The sequence below is a fragment of the Leptidea sinapis genome, chromosome 28 (genome assembly GCF_905404315.1).
Source record: "Leptidea sinapis chromosome 28, ilLepSina1.1, whole genome shotgun sequence".
Lineage (NCBI taxonomy): Eukaryota > Metazoa > Arthropoda > Insecta > Lepidoptera > Pieridae > Leptidea > Leptidea sinapis.
Genome location: NC_066292.1, coordinates 1,423,719 through 1,443,243, shown reverse-complemented (window position 1 = coordinate 1,443,243; position 19,525 = coordinate 1,423,719). Strand labels below are relative to the sequence as shown.

At 34.8% G+C, this 19,525-nt stretch overlaps 2 protein-coding genes across 10 annotated transcripts in view; both read left to right on the top strand.

The window, feature by feature from the left end:
- Positions 1–1,750, top strand: part of LOC126973091 (phosphomevalonate kinase) — a 77,121-nt gene extending 75,371 nt beyond the window's left edge. Inside the window, exon 5 of the transcript XR_007731259.1 lies at positions 1,625–1,750. The gene's annotated coding sequence lies outside the window, so the exon portion shown is untranslated. The remainder of the gene's footprint in view (positions 1–1,624) is intronic.
- A 3,399-nt stretch (positions 1,751–5,149) lies between these two features.
- Positions 5,150–19,525, top strand: part of LOC126973075 (sodium channel protein para) — a 34,633-nt gene continuing 20,257 nt past the window's right edge. For 2 of the 9 annotated variants that reach the window (XM_050820192.1, XM_050820189.1), the window contains exons 1-18: positions 5,150–5,195; positions 6,422–6,525; positions 7,481–7,660; positions 8,037–8,069; positions 9,375–9,530; positions 9,679–9,884; positions 10,573–10,701; positions 11,011–11,102; positions 11,355–11,567; positions 11,646–11,703; positions 11,775–11,919; positions 12,375–12,539; positions 12,886–13,191; positions 15,826–16,069; positions 16,389–16,594; positions 16,994–17,102; positions 17,943–18,008; positions 19,059–19,336. In XM_050820192.1, the coding sequence (XP_050676149.1) occupies positions 7,514–7,660; positions 8,037–8,069; positions 9,375–9,530; positions 9,679–9,884; positions 10,573–10,701; positions 11,011–11,102; positions 11,355–11,567; positions 11,646–11,703; positions 11,775–11,919; positions 12,375–12,539; positions 12,886–13,191; positions 15,826–16,069; positions 16,389–16,594; positions 16,994–17,102; positions 17,943–18,008; positions 19,059–19,336 (2,553 nt within the window). In that variant the 5' untranslated portion in view covers positions 5,150–5,195; positions 6,422–6,525; positions 7,481–7,513. Of the gene's footprint in view, positions 5,196–6,421; positions 6,526–7,480; positions 7,661–8,036; positions 8,070–9,374; positions 9,531–9,678; positions 9,885–10,572; positions 10,702–11,010; positions 11,103–11,354; positions 11,568–11,645; positions 11,704–11,774; positions 11,920–12,374; positions 12,540–12,885; positions 13,192–15,200; positions 15,270–15,825; positions 16,070–16,388; positions 16,595–16,993; positions 17,103–17,942; positions 18,009–19,058; positions 19,337–19,525 lie in introns of those variants that run through there. The other 7 variants (XM_050820193.1, XM_050820190.1, XM_050820187.1 and 4 more) reach the window with 6 other exon arrangements.

The following is a 19,525-nucleotide window of genomic DNA, read 5'->3' as shown; positions in this document are numbered from 1 at the left end:
TACAATTCCACTTGTCCTAACTATTTTAGATCATTTATACGTCTAGATAGACTATGACAGCTGTGAAAACGTTGAAAAGAGGTTGATAGTTAACCTCTATTTTGAGCGATTCACGCACACTAATACAAAGTGACATACAAATAGCTAATGTAAGACGGTTTACCAGTGGGAGGCTCCTTTGCACAGGATGCCGGCTAGATTATGGGTACGACAACACCGCCTATATCCGCCGAGAAGCAGTAATGTGTAAGCATTACTGTGATTCATTCTGAAGGGCGTCGTAGCTAGTGAAACTACTGGGCAAATGAGACTTAACAACTTATGTCTCAAGGTGACGAGCGCAGTTGTAGTGCCGCTCAGAATTTTTGGGTCTTTCAAGAATCCTGAGTGGCACTGCATTGTAAAGGGCAGGGCGTATCAATTACCATCAGCTGAACGTCCGGCTGGTCTCGTCCCTTATTTTCATATAAAAAAAATGTAAGACGTATCTTGTCACATACACTTAAGTAATAAGCCTTGCATGTATTTATCGGTTGTCTAACAGTAAGAGACTCTATCTGTACATATAAATGATCTATCTTCAGCGGGCCTACCATTAACTCTTATTGCGATTCAATTGACAACCTAAAATGAACTGCTTTGCTATTTCGTACCACGACGTGATTAGAGCTATCTAATTTAGGTTGACATCAAATCAACTTATTAAATCGGAATGATGTCAATTGAATGTCAAAAATGATACCAACTGAATCGCAAATTGATTTGGTTCGTTCATTCATTCGTACCATGAGTTAATATTTCTAGCTAAACTGGATAGCTTATGTGTCAAAGTGAGCGATTCGAAAAAAGTTCCTACTTTCTTAGAGGAAAGTGAATCGTGTTGTTAATAACTTTTAAAAATAGTGAATACATACAGAAAAGGAAAATTTTATTGATGAAAGATGAGGTGAGAATACTTTATCAGACTTTTTTGTAAAACATAATACTGAAAATAAATACCAAAAATGAAAATACTAAAGACGAGGTAGTAAGGGCCCGTACTATAGCCTGTTCGCAAGAACGAATTAAAAATAAATGTACTCTGTGGTCCTGTCAAATCAAACATCAATCGAGGTGCGTTCATAAGTCGTTATTTTACGAAAACACCTAAACAAACATTTAATTTGTAATTCAAAGAACTATATTTATTTATATTTATATTATTTAATAAGTACAAAAAAAGGCTTAATGGTTTATAATTTGACGCTATAAAGCGCAATTTCAAAATGTTTTTTTAGTATTTCCTACGCAAAAAACCGCTAAAATCTTTTCATTTTAGGTTTCGAAACGCAACGCATATGGTTCGAGTAAGAGAGACAAACTAATGCAACGACTGTGAGCGTCATCTCTTTCTCACCACAGACAAATTTATTTTGTTCATTCTTCTTATGGGATCCAAACGCCATTCAGTAAAAGGCACTTCATGGTACGAATTTTAGCGATTCAGTTTAGGTACCTAAATCGAACTGCATCGGAATCGCATCGCTTATTAAAAGTTGATGGTAGGCCCTCAGACCGTTCGAATGATAATCTACTCGCTCGTTGTGAACACGTTATGAAGTGACGTCATTCAATTTGTCAACAGGGGCGGTATTGATAACTCAGATGTTGCAACAGCGGCGTCGCTATAAGGAGGTGCGTGCGCGACGACCACGCGACTCGCCCACCCCCCGGCGCGCCCTCTAAACAACGCACTACGTCTTATTTTACGGTCAGTTCACAGTTTTTTTTTATAAAATTAGGGCCTAACTACATCTATTTATTTTTTCTTTATTCAGTACTGTCGAATGCTCGAGACTCTCGAGCATCGAGTCAACACCGTTTTTTGTATTGTATAATTTTAAATATATTATTTAAAAATTGCTAGAGACACACTAAAGTAGATCTTTGCTCAACATTGACGGTTTCTTAAATAAATATCATAAAAAAAATATTTGAAGTTAAAATTTTATTTGGAAGACTTTCTGCCTGAGAATAAGTTATATTTGCGGTTGTACTAAAACCATTATCCCACTGACTAATACATGTATGACTAAAACCATACAAGAAAAGGTTTTTGATGTGTATTATCAAATTCTTACCTTTACCGCTTCATCTTTCCATATATAAATTCAAATTACATTATATATATGCACATATTAAATCGGTGGCGTACCTTTGTCTGTACATTAAATATTTTTCAAAAAACAATTTAAATACGATCTCCTTATGTGACCGAAGCCAAAAAAGTTTTTGATAATTTTTGTCTGTTTGCCGGTCTGACTAATGTCGCTGATAAATTTCGGCAATAATATCTCATTAACAAGACTGATATAACCTAATAACTAAAAGTCTAGCTAGGACTAAGGGCTCCTTCATAGGACTTGGTATTTACAACAAACACAAGACAGTTCAAATTCAAATTCAAATATTTTTATTCAAAATAGGATGAAACATCACTTATTGGAAGTCAAAAACTACCACCCATTCCGAAACGGATGCCTCAGACCTGAGAAGAATAGGCGCAACAAACTCAGCGGGCTTTTTTTTCATAAAAAAAATATGTTTACTAAGTAATATTGTACAATTAAACTTATTATTTAATAGACTGAGGGCGGTCGCTCCATTCCCAATCTGTGTTATCATTAAGAAAGTCATTTATGTTATAGTAACCTTTACCACACAAATGCTTTTTAACAATTCTTTTGAAACACGTAATACTTTTGTTTTGAACATTTTCTGGGATCTTGTTGTAAAACTACAAAAGACTTACTAGCTTGACTTAGCCGAGTAATAGGCATTATAAGTATATGTCTGTTCCTGGTGTTAACATTTTGATTATGGCAGTTTCTAACAAATTCACTTATGTGCCTATGAACATACATTACATTATCAAGAATATATTAAGAAGCAACAGTCAAGATATGAATTTCTTTGAATTTTGTTCTCAATGATTATTTAGGACATATATAGGTTATAAATAACGCGAATAGCCCTCTTCTGCAACACAAATATTGTATTAATATCGACAGCGTTGCCCCGTATCTATATCAATATATAATTGTCTAATCTTTTTAACCACGTATGCTGCAGAACACTGTTTGCTAATCAATATGGGGGCCCCATTGTAATTTGGAATCCAGAGAATCAAGAACTATAGTGGATTTAGAAGTGGGAGAGTCACGCAGCCGTCTTTTGACGTCAGCACAATCGGGCCAGACTCGTCCGGGCTAATTACCACACTCGCACAGAATACCGGCGTGAAGTAGCGGCCTAGTGCCGCTATGTTTCGCATAGGTTAGTGTCGAGGACCGGAGGCCATTCTCCCCCCATCCCCAGCAAAGATTATGAAAGCGGTCCCTAAAGAGATAGTACCCCAGGAGGGTACCGGCTCTACCAGAGTCGGAGAATCCCTCCGCGAGCACTCTAGCTCGGGCTGCCCTTCGTATTCTGGGGAGGGCACAGTACCGCGCATGACCAAGGACAAACGAGGCAGTAACACCACGGCACCCCGCTCCCCACTCAACATGGACTTTTGCAATATCAGGCCTTAAACGCCGTCCACCACCACCTTGAGACGGCGAAGCCGGCCTTGTGTTCCCTTACGGAGACGCAGATATCTCGACCTAGCGATACGTCATATTTAACGTACCCCGGGTACAAAATTGAGCACAATTTTTTGCCTCATGCGGGGGATTGCAGATTATATAAAAGATGATGATGCATGGTTCTTGATTGGCGCAGGAGCGCAGACCACCTAAAATTGTTACTATTAGTATATGATTTAAAAGATAGGTTGGGATTCTCTTATCAGTTCTTCTCCCCATGTCAAAGCCCCTTGACGAACTGATGTAGCTTCATGAAGTTTACCAAGTGTCGTTGCAATAAATGTTATGTTATTGTCTCTCCCTATGTTCAGAAGATATATTTCTATTCTATTCTATATTGATCAAAATTTAAATAGTATTATGAACTGAATAAATGATTCAATGATAACATTGCCACTAACACGAGAAACACGGACGACGTCACGGGCAGCTACTCGTATCCAATAAAATAAATCATCAGTCGGGAAGAGTCGACGTAGTCCTTACCAAAGTACAATAGGCTCCATTACCCACTTTAGCCACTATTGTGACTGTTTATTGACAACGAAATAAATACAAAAACATATCCTGGCAAAATAAATTAAAACCAGGCCTTCTTAGTTTGCTATTAAAATGTTACTCAGTTAAATAATATTGATCGTTTTTTGTTTTTGTGTTATTTTCTTCTTCAACCACAATGACGTTCAATACATATAGACAAATCACGTCGTATAAAAACAAAGCCGAAATATGAGAATTGCCGCAAATTACACCGTAATAACTTCGACTGCTAAATCTATACATTGCCGCATTGACTCCAGTTGTTTAAAATATTCTTGGTCAATAAGCAGCAATGTAAAATATTTATTCAATTCGGGTTTGATTCGGACAGTGATAGTTGACATACGACTAAGGAGAAAGGTGTGCTTACATTGTATTTAAGCGCACTTTTGCCATTCCTCTATCAGACTGTGAATGATAGATATGTCCTTATATGTATGTATGGAACGTCATTGTTCAACCATATTACTTCAGCATGTACCTGTATTAAGAAAAGTAATAGAATTAGGAGTTTTTTGTGCGAATATCTCATAAGAGATAGAGAGAGTTACTCATGTAAAGGCGCAATGCGTGTCGAAGTGATTTTGTAAAACTTTGTGGAATTAATAAGAACACAATTTATAACATTTTATATTTTTTTATGAATATAAGCGACGAGACGTGCAGGACATTCAACTCATGGTAACTGATACGCTCTGCCAATTACAATGCAGTGCCGCTCAGGTTTCTTGAAAACCCCAAAAATTCTGAGTGGCACTACAATTGCGCTCGTCACCTGTGTGCCCAATAATTTCAGTAGCTACGGCGCCCTTCAGACCGAAACACAATAAAACTTACACATTACTGCGTCATCAATACATCAATTTTTTGTTTGTTTTTTATTTACGACAAAGACTTTGTTTAACATTATGTATCATATCAGGTCGGACATGAAAAATCTGGCTCCTTTCCTGGCTGTTCCTGTCAGCGAGTACGTGGTAGCTTTCATCTCTTTAATAGCCGCGACCACACCACTCTCGTGGATCACAGGTACGCTTCTTCCCTACATTTTCTTATCTTTTTAATGTAGAATACATGGTCGGATTTGGTATGGCCGGACCATCAGACGGTCATGTGGGCGCCTTACACCAATTGGGACGGAGTGGTACTCTGTACGGTCCGGGCGGTCATAATAGTTTTGTGCGATGGACAATGCGACACATATGTGCGACATTGAATATGGTCCAGACCAGACCGCGTCCGATGTTTCGGCTGTACCATATTCGACCATGTGTTTAGGCCATAAGAAGTCACAAGCTAAGTAAGACGTAAAGTGATACGCCACTCCCACGCAGCGCCGAAATAAGTTTAGTTTCAATATCCGCAGCGTCCTTGAAGCCGAAACACAAAAAGTGCTTGAAAATTTTTACTTAGCGGGCATTGGCCTGCAATAAACAACTAGGCTCGAAATCGCCTATAAATAGAACGTCAAAAATATCCGAGCCGCGTTGACATTACCTATACAGATAAGATTAAAACATTCATTTAAATAAACATCTTATTTCATGGCAGTTATGTTCAAAGTCTATTGTATACGCTCATTAGAAGCTCGGACGTGAACACGAGGCAAGAACATTTTGTTTTTGATTAAAAACGCCAACATTTTTTTTCGCAATGATTAAAAACGCCAAGTTAGTTACACAATTTTGTTAATTTAAAGAAACCTGAAATACGACACTCCATCCTTTATAAGTTTGAATATTCTGTTATTTGGGCAGATTTTCACACTTGTTCATTGCATGGCGTTGTATTTAAAGCGCGGTCGCAAACACAACTTAACGAAAACTCTGCCTAAAACACGCGTAGGCTGAGTTATGCTTCAGACAATTTTTGACTGTGATTGAATCTGAATCTAACTGATTATTGTACGTCAATGTAGATGGCAGTGGCAGTAGAAAAGGCGCCAAAATATGGTTGCATGCGTCTGAAGTCATAAATCTTCCTAATAGCAACAACTGCGTTGCCATCGTAAGTGACATGTTTGTATAAACACAATTCTAGTGACTTTATCTAAAACGATCAATCATTTTAAAAGCTGGGCACTGCTGCTTAAACAGTTTGTTTTAAGTGATATCCCTTACTTCTGGGATAAAATAAACACATTTGAGGGACTTCAGAGTTCGGCGAAATTTCTATTTGGCGTAACATTTTCGGCTCTAAGCTGGCTTATTGGTATATTACAATACAATGAGGATAACGTTAAAATATTTTGTCAGAAGGGCGACACACCCGTAGGTGGTCGGTGGAAGATCGCGTGCGCAGAGTGTGCTGTCGCGCGCGCTTCCCCTACCACACTCATCCGCCCATTTACTGTTAGCAGGTAATAAAACAATTAATCATTAAAATTCAACGGAAAAAGGAGAAATAATGATGTTAGAAGACGTGCTAGGATCATAGATGTAACAAGAATTCTAATCTATGGATGGTTTTATTCATTAACAACGAGTAAACAATAAAATAAACAGTCACTATCGCCTAACATACAAATATTTTTTTTGTGAATTTAGTATTAGAATAATAAATCATAGGAAAATCAACACTTGTTTTAATTCTCAATCATGTATTCAACATTCTTAGTATGTCACATATAGTAGGTTCAGTATCAAAGAATCGCCATAACAAAAAACCTAAGCCTACAGTTTCTCAAGACAGTGAAAGAAATTTGTTTTGAGCATTCCAGGCAAATAAAAACTTTTTATTACAAAAAATATTGTATTTTGCGTTTACCTTGAGCGCTCCTGCTAACCTTGAGCGCTTCTGCTAATGGAGTTGTACCCTGTGGAGGATGTTTCGAATAGCCATTTTAATATGTTGTTGCAATTTCAAGTTATTTGCACGACTCTCCCTTTCCGGTCTAGTCAACTGATCAGCGCAGATGCTTCAAAGATGTATTTTTGATTGCAATCTTTTGATATTGGGTTACGAATAAAAAAATTGCAAAATATCATCCGCAATATTTCTGGCGTTCATTAACAGTACTGAGCCCTTTCTAAATACAATAAATAATAGTAAACTAAAGTTCTTTCTTCTCTTTAACTCACAGTTCCTTATATGTATAAGCATTTCTCCCTTCGTTATATCAACTAAACTCTTTCACATCACTAAACTATGACGTAAATTTGCTAACGCAATGTTTCCAAGACGAAAAGAAATATGTGTTTTTAAAAATTGAGTATATAATTAAAGAACATTTTTAATGGTTATTATTACCATTAGAAATAAGAAAAAAATTAAAATGATTTACTAATTACATATTACTAATACTACATTTGCAGTAGGCAGTTCACTCAGTGGGAGTTCGATAGACAATGTCCGAAGACTTGGACTCGATCAGCGAGGAAGAACAAAGTTTGTTCCGACCTTTCACTAGAGAGTCATTAGCCGCTATCGAAGCTCGCATCGCTGAGGAGCATGCCAAACAAAAAGAACTTGAGAAGAAAAGAGCAGAGGGCGAGGTATGATTGAAAATATTAGCTATTAACGAAGCTATGAGTGTGCTGTTCCTAACGCATAAGACAAAGTTACATACATACATCAATGTAACAAACAGATCTTGGTTCTGATACAATGATAATGGTTACAAACTGAAATATTACTCTGTCATCTCTCAGCTTTAGTTCGGATGGTAACTTTGTCTTAAAGCTAAGAGGAATATCTGTTGGCATAATCATAAAGTACAAAGTGTAAAGAAATATGAAAAATATACATATTTTGCAATGAATTTAAACGTGCTTGTAACCCTCAAAGAACTCGGATAAGTGACACTCAAAGAAGAGATGTACGTATGCATGTGTTCTCATCACATCTGACGTATTTTTAAACCATTTACAGACCGATTTGGGGCGGACGAAAAAGAAAAAAGAAGTAAGATTGCTTGCTTGCCCCTTTTACCTTTTTACGGCTCGTTTTAGTGAAATTTCAGCAAGTTATCGCTTTATCCAAATTAGAAACGGACTATATCTTGAAGTCGATTGGCGTTGTCTACTCACTTCAGTGCGATAACTTGCAAGGCATTGTAATTTTTGCATAATGATCGCATTTAATCCACATCGCTTTATCGGCAAGATCGTTTCTCTGATAACAAGTTTAGTTGTTACTTACAATGAATCATAACTGTAACAGCTATTCTTGCAGCATCAACATCGAAACGTTTTCTTCGTTCAAGGGCCTATATAAGAGTATTTTAAATTGGTTGACTATTGGTGCCTTTAAAAAAACTAGTTTATTTAACATTTTCTAAAACGTGTCGTCCTAAAATTTCCTTGCTAGAAAATTAATCCTCGAGTCCAAAAAAGGTTAATAGATTAAAAATTACCCTAACACATTGTGTTGTTAAACAATTCACTTAGGTATACACGATTTAGTGACTCCAAATGACTAATGAAAAAAAAAACAAGATACTCTAGCACAAGACATACATTTCATGCATTGCACACGAATGGCCACTGTTCGCCAATTCATCGGCTGACGTCATTTAGGTCTAGCATGGTGTCATAACCTAGCTAGCTTAGTGTAACCTAGTCGAAATCCCCCTATTTTGAAACCATTTCCTACATGAGCATTCTACTGCTTCACTATCTCTTATCGTTGTAGTTATAAACCTATCATCTCAATGTTGTATGTTATTAAACGTATGTAAGAAATATTCATTAATATGATAATGTTAAAAATAATAAAAAAATTTAATCTATAATACTGGAAACACCAAAAATTTTTTATTACAGTGAGATATTATCCAATCCGGAATGGTAACATAATAGTGGGAGATGATATTATGATAGTTTCGCTTTTAGTTTGCCAAACAATCGCATCATCTGACACAAAAAGCAGCACAGTAAAGAAAAAATATAGCTTTAAGGCGCTCACAGACATTCATTTACCGTAAGAATACTCGTTGATGAAAGAGATTTAACTCTAAAAACAACAGTATTGTTGCAAAAAGCCTACCGCTCATTATTTAAGAAACATCATAAACATGCGAACAAAAAGAATTAAAATGGAATGGAGTCGGGAATAGTAATAAAAATAACATGATTCATATGCATGGGCGGTGATAAAGTTGCACTTATTTATTAAGTAAATCCACTTATAGTTATAATAGCTTGCTTTACTAATGATGCTTTGTCAATTCATCCGATAAAATGGTCTAATATATATGGGTTCATCTAGGTGCGTTATGATGACGAGGATGAAGATGAAGGTCCCCAACCGGATGCGACGTTGGAGCAGGGACTCCCGCTTCCTGTACGGATGCAAGGTTCTTTCCCTGTGGAACTTGCCTCGACACCACTCGAAGATATTGACCCTTTTTATTCCAACCAAACCGTAAGTGAATCTATCCTTTGGAACACTTCATACATTCGTGCAGTTTCAATTGTTATCTTTGCTACAAAAATAAAACTATTAACCATTGTAGTATTTTATCCTAATAATGATCTAGATATTGAAGACATAAAAAATGTTTCATTTGCAGACTTTCGTAGTCGTCAGCAAGGGTAGAGATATCTTCAGATTTTCAGCAACCGACGCTTTGTGGATATTGGATCCATTTAATCCTATAAGAAGAGTTGCTATATACATATTAGTACATCCATTGTTCTCTCTCTTCATTATAACTACAATCCTAGTCAATTGTATATTAATGATAATGCCAACAACACCGACTGTTGAAAGTACTGAGTGAGTATTCATATTACAATGATTTATCTCTGTTGATTATTTGATACTGCCATCTTCATATTAAATAGAGTGCACGATAGATTTCCAATTATTAGTGTAAAGAATAGCCAACTACGTTAATTAAATTAGTTAATCAGTCGTCTTTTCTATATTTAGATATAGGTGTACTTATAGATCAAGCAAACATCTCTATTGTATAATGACTTCAACACTGTTCCCTACACATACCACTTTCGCAGTTTGTACATTTGCAATAACATGAAAAACATGTACACTGATTGAAAATATCCCTCCTCATAATTTCATTGTTAATTTCCAAATCATTATTATATAAAAGATTTTAAAAGGAATTTTAAAAGGAATGAGTTTGAGTTCATATAAATGAAATATAGCACGATATTGATTAAACTGAATGCCAATAATAATACTAATCGTTTTGTAGATTCCATTGTTCTACTAATATATTATGTTCTTTCACATCAAGCGTGTAACACTTGTAAAACATTGGTTGGTATGTTCTTCTATATTCATTTAGATTTAGGAATAAGTGAGTACATAGAGTAATCGTTTCTCGTACAATTAATGAGTATACAATTTAGATGTGTTACTTTACTTAGATTTCTTTTATTTTGAGAAATTTTATGTACTTTTACGAGCGGCGTTCCACAATGGAGGTGAATTTTTACAGAGTTATCTTTACGGGAATCTACACGTTTGAATCGGCGGTGAAAGTAATGGCCAGGGGTTTCATACTACAGCCATTCACATACCTTAGAGATGCATGGAATTGGCTTGACTTCGTAGTTATAGCTTTAGCGTGAGTAGTAGACAATTTTATTATATTAAGTAGCTTAATGTAACAGAAAATTGTAGTCTTTGGTACTATTTTATTTAAATGTCTCTCAATAGAATATATGTATAGAAAACTTATAACTGTATAGTATAAAATTTTATTGATATATAGCAGAGAAAGTAAATATAATTACTAATCGACGAAGAATTATGAAAGATGTGTGAACAGGGTGCATCTTTTCGTACAACGCAGATAAACATTATTACCTATTAGCTTAATATAGATCTAGTTAGGCAAATAATCTAGACGTTGTGGTTGTGAATATGTTTGCAGTTATGTGACGATGGGCATAGATCTCGGAAACTTGGCCGCTCTCAGAACATTCAGAGTTCTCCGAGCGTTGAAGACTGTGGCCATCGTACCGGGTAAATCTATTTGTGCTATTTTACTTAGCAGATAATATGAATAGTTTGATAGACTTGCATAGTTATGAGCTTTTAAAAGTAGCTGTAATGTAGAAATTTTTTGTGTGTACAATGAATATTCAGGGATCAACGAAGTTAATAAAGTAAGTATAACTTGCGGCTAATGCATAATAGATTCTTTGAGAGTGCACTTTAAATCCTTGACCAATTCTGACGCAAACAAAGTCTGACCTAACCACAAAAATTCTCCAGGGTTGAAGACCATCGTTGGTGCTGTGATAGAATCGGTGAAAAATCTGCGCGATGTGATAATATTGACGATGTTCTCTTTATCAGTTTTTGCGTTGATGGGCCTGCAAATATACATGGGTGTGTTGACGCAAAAATGTATAAAGGTTTTCCCGGACGATGGTAGTTGGGGTAACCTTACTGACGAAAACTGGGAGAGATTCTGTCAAAACGAAAGTAAGAAATATGATCAAATATATTTTTGTTATAAGCAATACACTGATATATGATGTTAATTATATACGTGTATTTCAGCAAATTGGTATGGTGAAGAAGAAAATTATCCATTATGTGGAAATTCATCAGGAGCGGGGTATGCAAGCACACAAAAACTTTGTAATAACTCTGTGAAGGTAGATAAACTAATTAAGTCCACGTTTACAGGCAATGTGAGCCGGGCTATGTTTGTTTGCAAGGCTACGGTCCAAATCCGAACTACGGTTACACAAGTTTCGACACATTTGGATGGGCATTCCTTTCGGCTTTCCGATTAATGACACAGGATTACTGGGAAAATCTCTACCAACTGGTAATTTATTCATGATATTATAACGACGATATTTTTTGCCAATAATTTTATATTACTATGTATATTTGCTGTCAAGACATCCATTTATAATATTACGGAATAATAATATAAAATACTATTAACATGAATATAACGCTTTTATGAAACTACCATTATTGGTTTTTATCACCTCAAATTTTTACAATGCTTTATTACCATTTCGGCTTAAGGAGAAACCATAGGCGGTAGGACTTCAACCTTTTTGTTTGACCTCTAAAAAACTTTTCTCTCGTATAATAATTCCCATTTTTTTCACCTTTTTATACCAAAATATGTACGACGAAGTAATTCATTGCTTTTTTGAATGAATTTGTCATTCATTTATTTATACATTGTGTTTTTTTTCTTACTATCTAAAAAGATAGTAAGAATATATATATAAAAATATATCACGACAAATTCTTTTTATTTTATAGGTTTTACGCTCAGCTGGCTCTTGGCACGTATTATTCTTCGTGGTGATTATATTTTTGGGATCATTCTATCTCGTCAACCTGATATTGGCCATCGTAGCCATGTCGTACGACGAGTTGCAGAAGAAAGCGGAAGAGGAAGAACAGGCAGAAGAAGAAGCTCTAAGGGTAATAATTACATCAAATTTAATTACATATATTACTAGTTTTGCACAATTTTAAGATGTTACTTTTAATAAATCAGGACTTAACAGCATGTAGAGTCTTATGATTATTTGATGGCCGGCATAAATATGCAAATATTGGAATTGTAAAGTAGGTTCTGTAGATGAAGCCACAACTTGAGAGTGAGCTCAGTTGGGAGAGCACTCGCACGGAACGCGAGAGGTCGTGGGTTTGAGTCCCGCATCGTTAATGAAATTTTGTTTTAAAATTTTATTTGTGTATTAATCCCAGAAGTGGGGGTTATCACTTTAAATACATAACAATTTGTTTAAAAAATATTTGTTAACAGGAAGCAGAACAAAAAGCAGCAGCTCGAGCAGACAAGCAAGAAGCCAGAGAAGCCCACGCGCGGGAACAAGCGGCTGCTGCTGAAGCGGCCGCGTACGCCGAGGCCCACCCGGCCAAGTCACCCAGCGACTTCTCCTGCCAGAGCTACGAGCTGTTCGTGAACCAGGAGCGGGGCAATCAGGACGACAATACCCGAGAACGCATGTCCCTTCGTAGCGACCCCTTCCAGGACTCGGTGAGCACTCAGCCAGCGCACAAGCCAGAACCGCACCACGACACGGCACGACGCCAGAGGAAGGTCAGCATGGTGAGTATACCTGCATCACGCGATTACCCCGCGCTGACAATGGTTCTCTCAGATAATTTCAAATACTTGTAAATGAAATGAATAATGGTCAATAAAATTAACTACCAAGGGCATGCATGCCATATAGGCAAATAGGCATTGCTTACCTCGTTAAGAAAGTATTCGTAAAATAAATACAGTGTTAAAGTATATTTAGTTAAATTTGGTTCCGTTATTCTATAACCAATTAAATTAGGTAAATTGGGTAAAAACCTAGTACTGTCAGAATAAAGCGCAGTTCTACAACTAGTTAGATCTGCAGTGCTTGCCTTGCTAGGAAACCAATGTACGCCACTGTGACCTACCCTATATTTTACTAATCTTAATGATAATATAAGTGATATAAAATGAATATCTAAAATTATTTTCAGTTAAAATTATATGTAGATAATATCAGAGTACCTGCTACTATTAAACAAAAAATATTATGAATTATAATATCATGTTCTCTTTGAATATAAATATGATATTATGAATTACATTTTAGTAATCCTTGAATCCACTTGTTTTACAGGGATCATTGTCAGTCGGAAAATTCTTTTCAACTTTATGTTATTATGAAATCTACTATCACTAAACACATCCCATTAATGCACTTTTAGAAAAATAAACAATTTATAGTTTAAACATATTATAGCATCATCTAGTTACGTTAAAATAATAATACTATTTATAATACAGTTGCTCGTTTTTTAGGTAATAACAATTTTTAGTTGAAAAGAATTTATATAAGTGTTAATGCTGAAAGCTTTGATTTATTGTGTGTCTGTTTTAATGTTAATGTCTTTCTAATATACAGATATGATTTTTTTGTTACGTTTATTTGTTAAATATAATTAATTGTTGGTGGTAGTTTTTCTGTGCACATAAATATATTATTCATATCTGAATATTTAACTAAAATTCTAAAATTTCATTTCTTCAATTACTTACACAATTATTTTCAAATCTAACACCTTTATTTGGATCGTTGGTTTCGAGGCATGCTATTAGATCATCTTCTCTTCTCATTGATTTTCCTGCTACCATAGATTCAAAGACATTTTTATACTTTGCTTTACCTCAACAGATAATTCAAATGCACCAAATTCAGTTTATTAGAACTTTTTATCACATTTTTAAAATTTCATTGGCTGAAAGACCGACATTATTAGCTTACAGTTTGCGCCATGATAAATGTTATTTAATTTTTGCATGAGTCGGAACGAATTCGTATAATCATTAAAATCCATTCCATAGAAATTTTTCCCTCGCGTCTCTCCAATAATATTTATTTGACTTCCTTGATACAGGAATTATGAAAATTGTACAACGTGTGTAGAATTTACTTTATATGGACTCAAATACTATTGGAGAATGTAAGTCTATTGTCATGTTAGATTGTTTCTTTCATTATTTGAACGAACGTTGGGGCCGTGCTGAGACTCAACATAATATCATCGTTGCAGAGGTAGGTCTCAGTCAAAATAATTATTTATGGTTTAATTACAAACTTCCACTTATTCCTCAATTTTGACGAGTCACAGGCGGAGGCTTTACCATTTTAAAGAAACGAACAGTCCCCATGACCATAGATTTAGTAATGAGTACAATCACAGCTCTAAGGCATAGCTAGTGTGCATGTAATATCTTGCAGTACTTCATGTGTTAATAAACAGAGTTACCTGACTAACATTTTGCTTTCAACATTGCATACTAAGCGTATGTTTAAGTTCTTTCATTATTATTCATCATTTTTATTTCATTAGATTGTGCATCTTTTTTACATGTGCCTTTTATTTTTGTTATCGCTTAGAATTGTAGAATCAAACAAATTCTTCTCTTTATTTTTAATATTCAATGTCTTTTAGCTTTTCAAGCCTTTAATTCAAAACATTCTGTCCTTTTCTTTGTTGTATATGACTAAATATTAAGAATTTTTCAGTAACATAATTGGAGATATTTAAAGTTCTCTTTTTTGTGCATTAAAGGTCCCACACCCTGAACGCATTAATAAATACGGACAGTTATCATATGGGCCACTGCGGGAGGGCTCACAGGTTTGTCCCATTTTCCAAATTGGTGTTTGTATTCCCCCTATTCCTCCTGCCTTGCTTCATTTATTGTTGTTAATTTTAACTCTTATCGTATATCTTTTCTATTAGTTACGTTCCTAACTTTTTCTAAGTCAAATTGCAGTAATTCATGATTCAGAATAATGACTTCTTATAATCTTGTACATGATTTGTTGCAAAAGACATCCTCAGCACTTCTCGAAATTTCTATTTTCACTTATTTTAAGTAGTTAATTTAAGGTATTTGTTTAATGGCACATGAAAGTATAATTATTTTGATATCCCAAACATAAATACCGTTCATAAAATACTAAGCCGATGCCTTTGTAAGTGGATTTTGTCAGTTATCAATTCCATGAACATTTATCATTACTCGATCTGAATTGAGGAACATAATTTATTAAATGATCAATTATGGTATAACTCGAATCCAAATGAAATTAGAACTTACTTTACTTTTAAATTGAGGATTTGATTGAAGATATAAAAAAATTGTTGACTTATCTCGATGACTTTGCATTAAGACGTAGAATCGCTTCAGGCCTCTTTATCGCTGCCCGGATCTCCTTTCAATTTACGACGAGGATCGCGTGGTTCACACCAGATGGCTCTGAGACCGAATGGAAGGAATCGTTATCCGCCTGGTGCTGACAGAAAGCCGCTCGTTTTATCGACATATTTGGACGCGCAGGAACATTTGCCGTATGCAGACGATTCAAACGCAGTCACTCCGATGTCAGAGGAAAATGGTGCTATCATTATACCGGTCTACTATGCAAATTTAGGTAATTAATATTTATAACTACAATTTGTATCAACACAAATGCTATTTGCTCGAAATAATATATACATCTAAACACTAAATAAATAACAAAGAAGAAATTTACCAACATTTGTTGAACACGTTTTAATACCTAACCTATTTAGATACTTTACCTCTATCTTGATGTCAGACCTTAAAACACAGCGTAAAATTTTAATTTTTGATGAGATAGCTATCTTATATGATTACCAACACTAATAAAAATTAACGCAGTTAATATATTTTAAGAATAACTCGGTTGTTGTTATAAAAGTAAACTGTCAATACATAATTTTTTGTAGGTTCAAGGCATTCTTCGTACACCTCCCACCAGTCAAGATTGTCGTATACCTCCCACGGGGACCTCCTTGGGGGTAAGCCGCAGACCAAAGAAGCCAGGTTGCGGGGACGCTCAGCATCGAGGAACCACAGCGTCACGTCACAGCCCCACGCCTACCCACTGCCCAGACAAGACTCGTCGCTGGTATCACGACCATTACGAGAATATGTATGAGCTTATCATTTTTTTGTTAACTCGAATTATTTGCGGGCACAGTTTTGCAGCACCTTCATTTACATAATAAACATTTGAGGACTATTAGAATAGATTCTAGTTGATTCAAATTTTAGTGTTATTAAAGATATCAAAAACATGAATCATTAATTAAATGTGAACTTAGATGAAATGTCTGGTAAAGTTGAAACTAAAAACTACAGAACCAATTTATTAAGTTTTAAATTTAACACGACTTTCTCAACATTTAACTTAGTACCTTTCGTAAATTAGCTGCAGACGCACAATTCATTGCTTTTAAAAACTTTAACATATTCAAAAGTGCTGCTGAAATATTGTTTTAATTATAAGTCGACAATAATCGTCGATGACAATGTGTAATAAATATTTCAGGAAGTTAGTACAACGGAATGTACGGATGAAGCTGGAAAAGTTCTCAAACAGTCTAATGACAACCCATTTATAGAATCTTCACAGCAACCTAACGTAGTCGATATGAGAGGTAATGTAAATAGAACAGTCTGACCTATAAGTACTTCATTTTTATATATGTACCTATGAATATACTTCAGTTTAAGACAAATATGGACGCGACCTATTATAATGAAAAAAGAGGCATTAACCTTTTAGTGAGCTACCGTAATAATCATTGTATAGTGAGTTGTGACAAAATCATCGTCTAATACTAGTGTCATGCAAGACAACCCACATTATAACAGACTGGCGTCCATATTCCAAAATGTATAATAATACATAATATATGATCACGTGTGTTTTGTCACTGTCTTCAGAATTGTGGATAAAAGAGACACAATACAATAAATCACAGATGACTCAAATGACCTAGGAGTCGATTGTAAAACGTGCTCGGAGATAAACACAGGAAAATATTGACAGATTTAAGAAAGTCGAAAAGTAGCGTTGAAATAATAAGTTTAAAAAAATAAAAGTATACATTTTATCTTTCATTATAAACACTTTCGTCTTATCTACTTCTGATATGCTATTTAACATGAGCACCAATTTATCTCTTGTAAATATTGTGCTATTGAAATTAGTGACACTAGTATAAGTACTTTAGCTTTTAAATCATAATGCGGTGTTAAAACTGACGGAAAAACAAAAACATCAACAAAAAATCTGAATGAAGTATCATTTACAGTTAAGAACGCAAGGTAGGCTTATTCAAAGGAATAATATTTATTTTTCTAAAATGTACATCTATCTAATAATAATGTTGCACACAATCTTTTAACAATTCTGAAATTTGTCAATGGATAGGCAGGTAATTAAATATTTACATAAAAAGCCTCTTATAATTAATAAAGTATTAAAATTTCAGATGTTATGGTATTAAATGAAATAATCGAACAAGCGGGAAGACAGAGTCGAGCTAGCGAACAAAATGGTACGCTTCTAAATGTATTAAATGTGATCATGTTGCTAATTTTTAGCTATTTTTTCTGTTAATAGTTCTATGTTAACAATTTTTGAATTAATTGTTAAGTATGTACAAATTTTAATCTGTTTGTCTTATTTCCGTCAACATATTTATATATATGCTTTTATACACTTATTACATATTAGGTAAACATTTTGTACAAAGACATGTTTTACATAACATATCAGTCACATTACACGAATAGCAACTGGTATTTGCTCATTATGCGAAAATGCATAATTGGCAAAAATACTTAACAACCTTGGGTGTCATTTAGATTTGAAAATGCAAACCGTTTTGGCACAAAACACTTAGTGAAACACTAAAATATTGATATCTACCACACTACCTCACCTTGCACGCCTGTTTAGCCCAACTACTAAAATACCCGGACAGTCTATATTTGACACAAATCACAAAATTATCATTATTATTTATTTTAATTCTGTCTAATGCATGAAATGTGTGTTAGAAGTACCATGCATGCAACAAATATTAAAAGAAAACATTCGATTTTTATATGTGATATGTAGGTAAAATATAAATACAAGTGATGTTACTAATGTTTCTACATATACTAAATATACCGCTTGCCACGTAAGTATATTGTATATACGGTATTCATATTTTTTGAAATAAAAACTTCCTAATGTTAAACATGCTGAAGCGAATCTTGTTTCTAGACGAAAACAATGACTTCATGTAGTTAAGCATAATAGACAATAATAGCATTGGTATACCACAGTGAGTATTATAGGCACAGTATCCTGCACGTATAGTCTGGTGTAAGAATTCTTACCCCGTGTGTTTACATTTTTCACAAAAGATAAATGACAGCCAACAAAATTCAAAAAATATGAATATTGATGCTTGAACTATTCATTGGCTCTGTGGTTTTGGCAATAATATCCTCAGAAAATGTCTGCATCAATGACAAAATAATGAGCGAATACTAACCAGATTGTTTTCTCTCTCTCTCTTCAACACACTCACACACCGGTAAATGGGACACAACAGTGTCTGTATACTACTTCTCAACAGCGGAAGATGATGATGAAGGACCCACAGTTAAAGAGAGACTTCTGGAATGCCTGATGAAGGGAATAGATTTGTTTTGTGTGTGGGACTGCTGTTGGCTCTGGTTGGAGTTCCAGAAATACGTTGCTTTACTGGTGTTCGACCCATTTGTTGAGCTCTTCATCACGCTGTGTATCGTTGTCAATACTTTATTCATGGCTTTGGATCATCACGATATGGACAAAGATATGGAGAGAGCCTTGAAAAGTGGCAATTATGTAAGTATATTAAATGTAAGATCAACTAAATGAAATATTGTTTTATTGTAAATGTATAACGGCTAAAGGTAATAGGCGAAAGATCGGATACAATAAATAAGACCCCATCCTATTTATTTTAGAACAAATTATTTTTTGTATTCTGCCCTACTTCATGAAATATATGACCATAATCTTTAGCTTTAATCA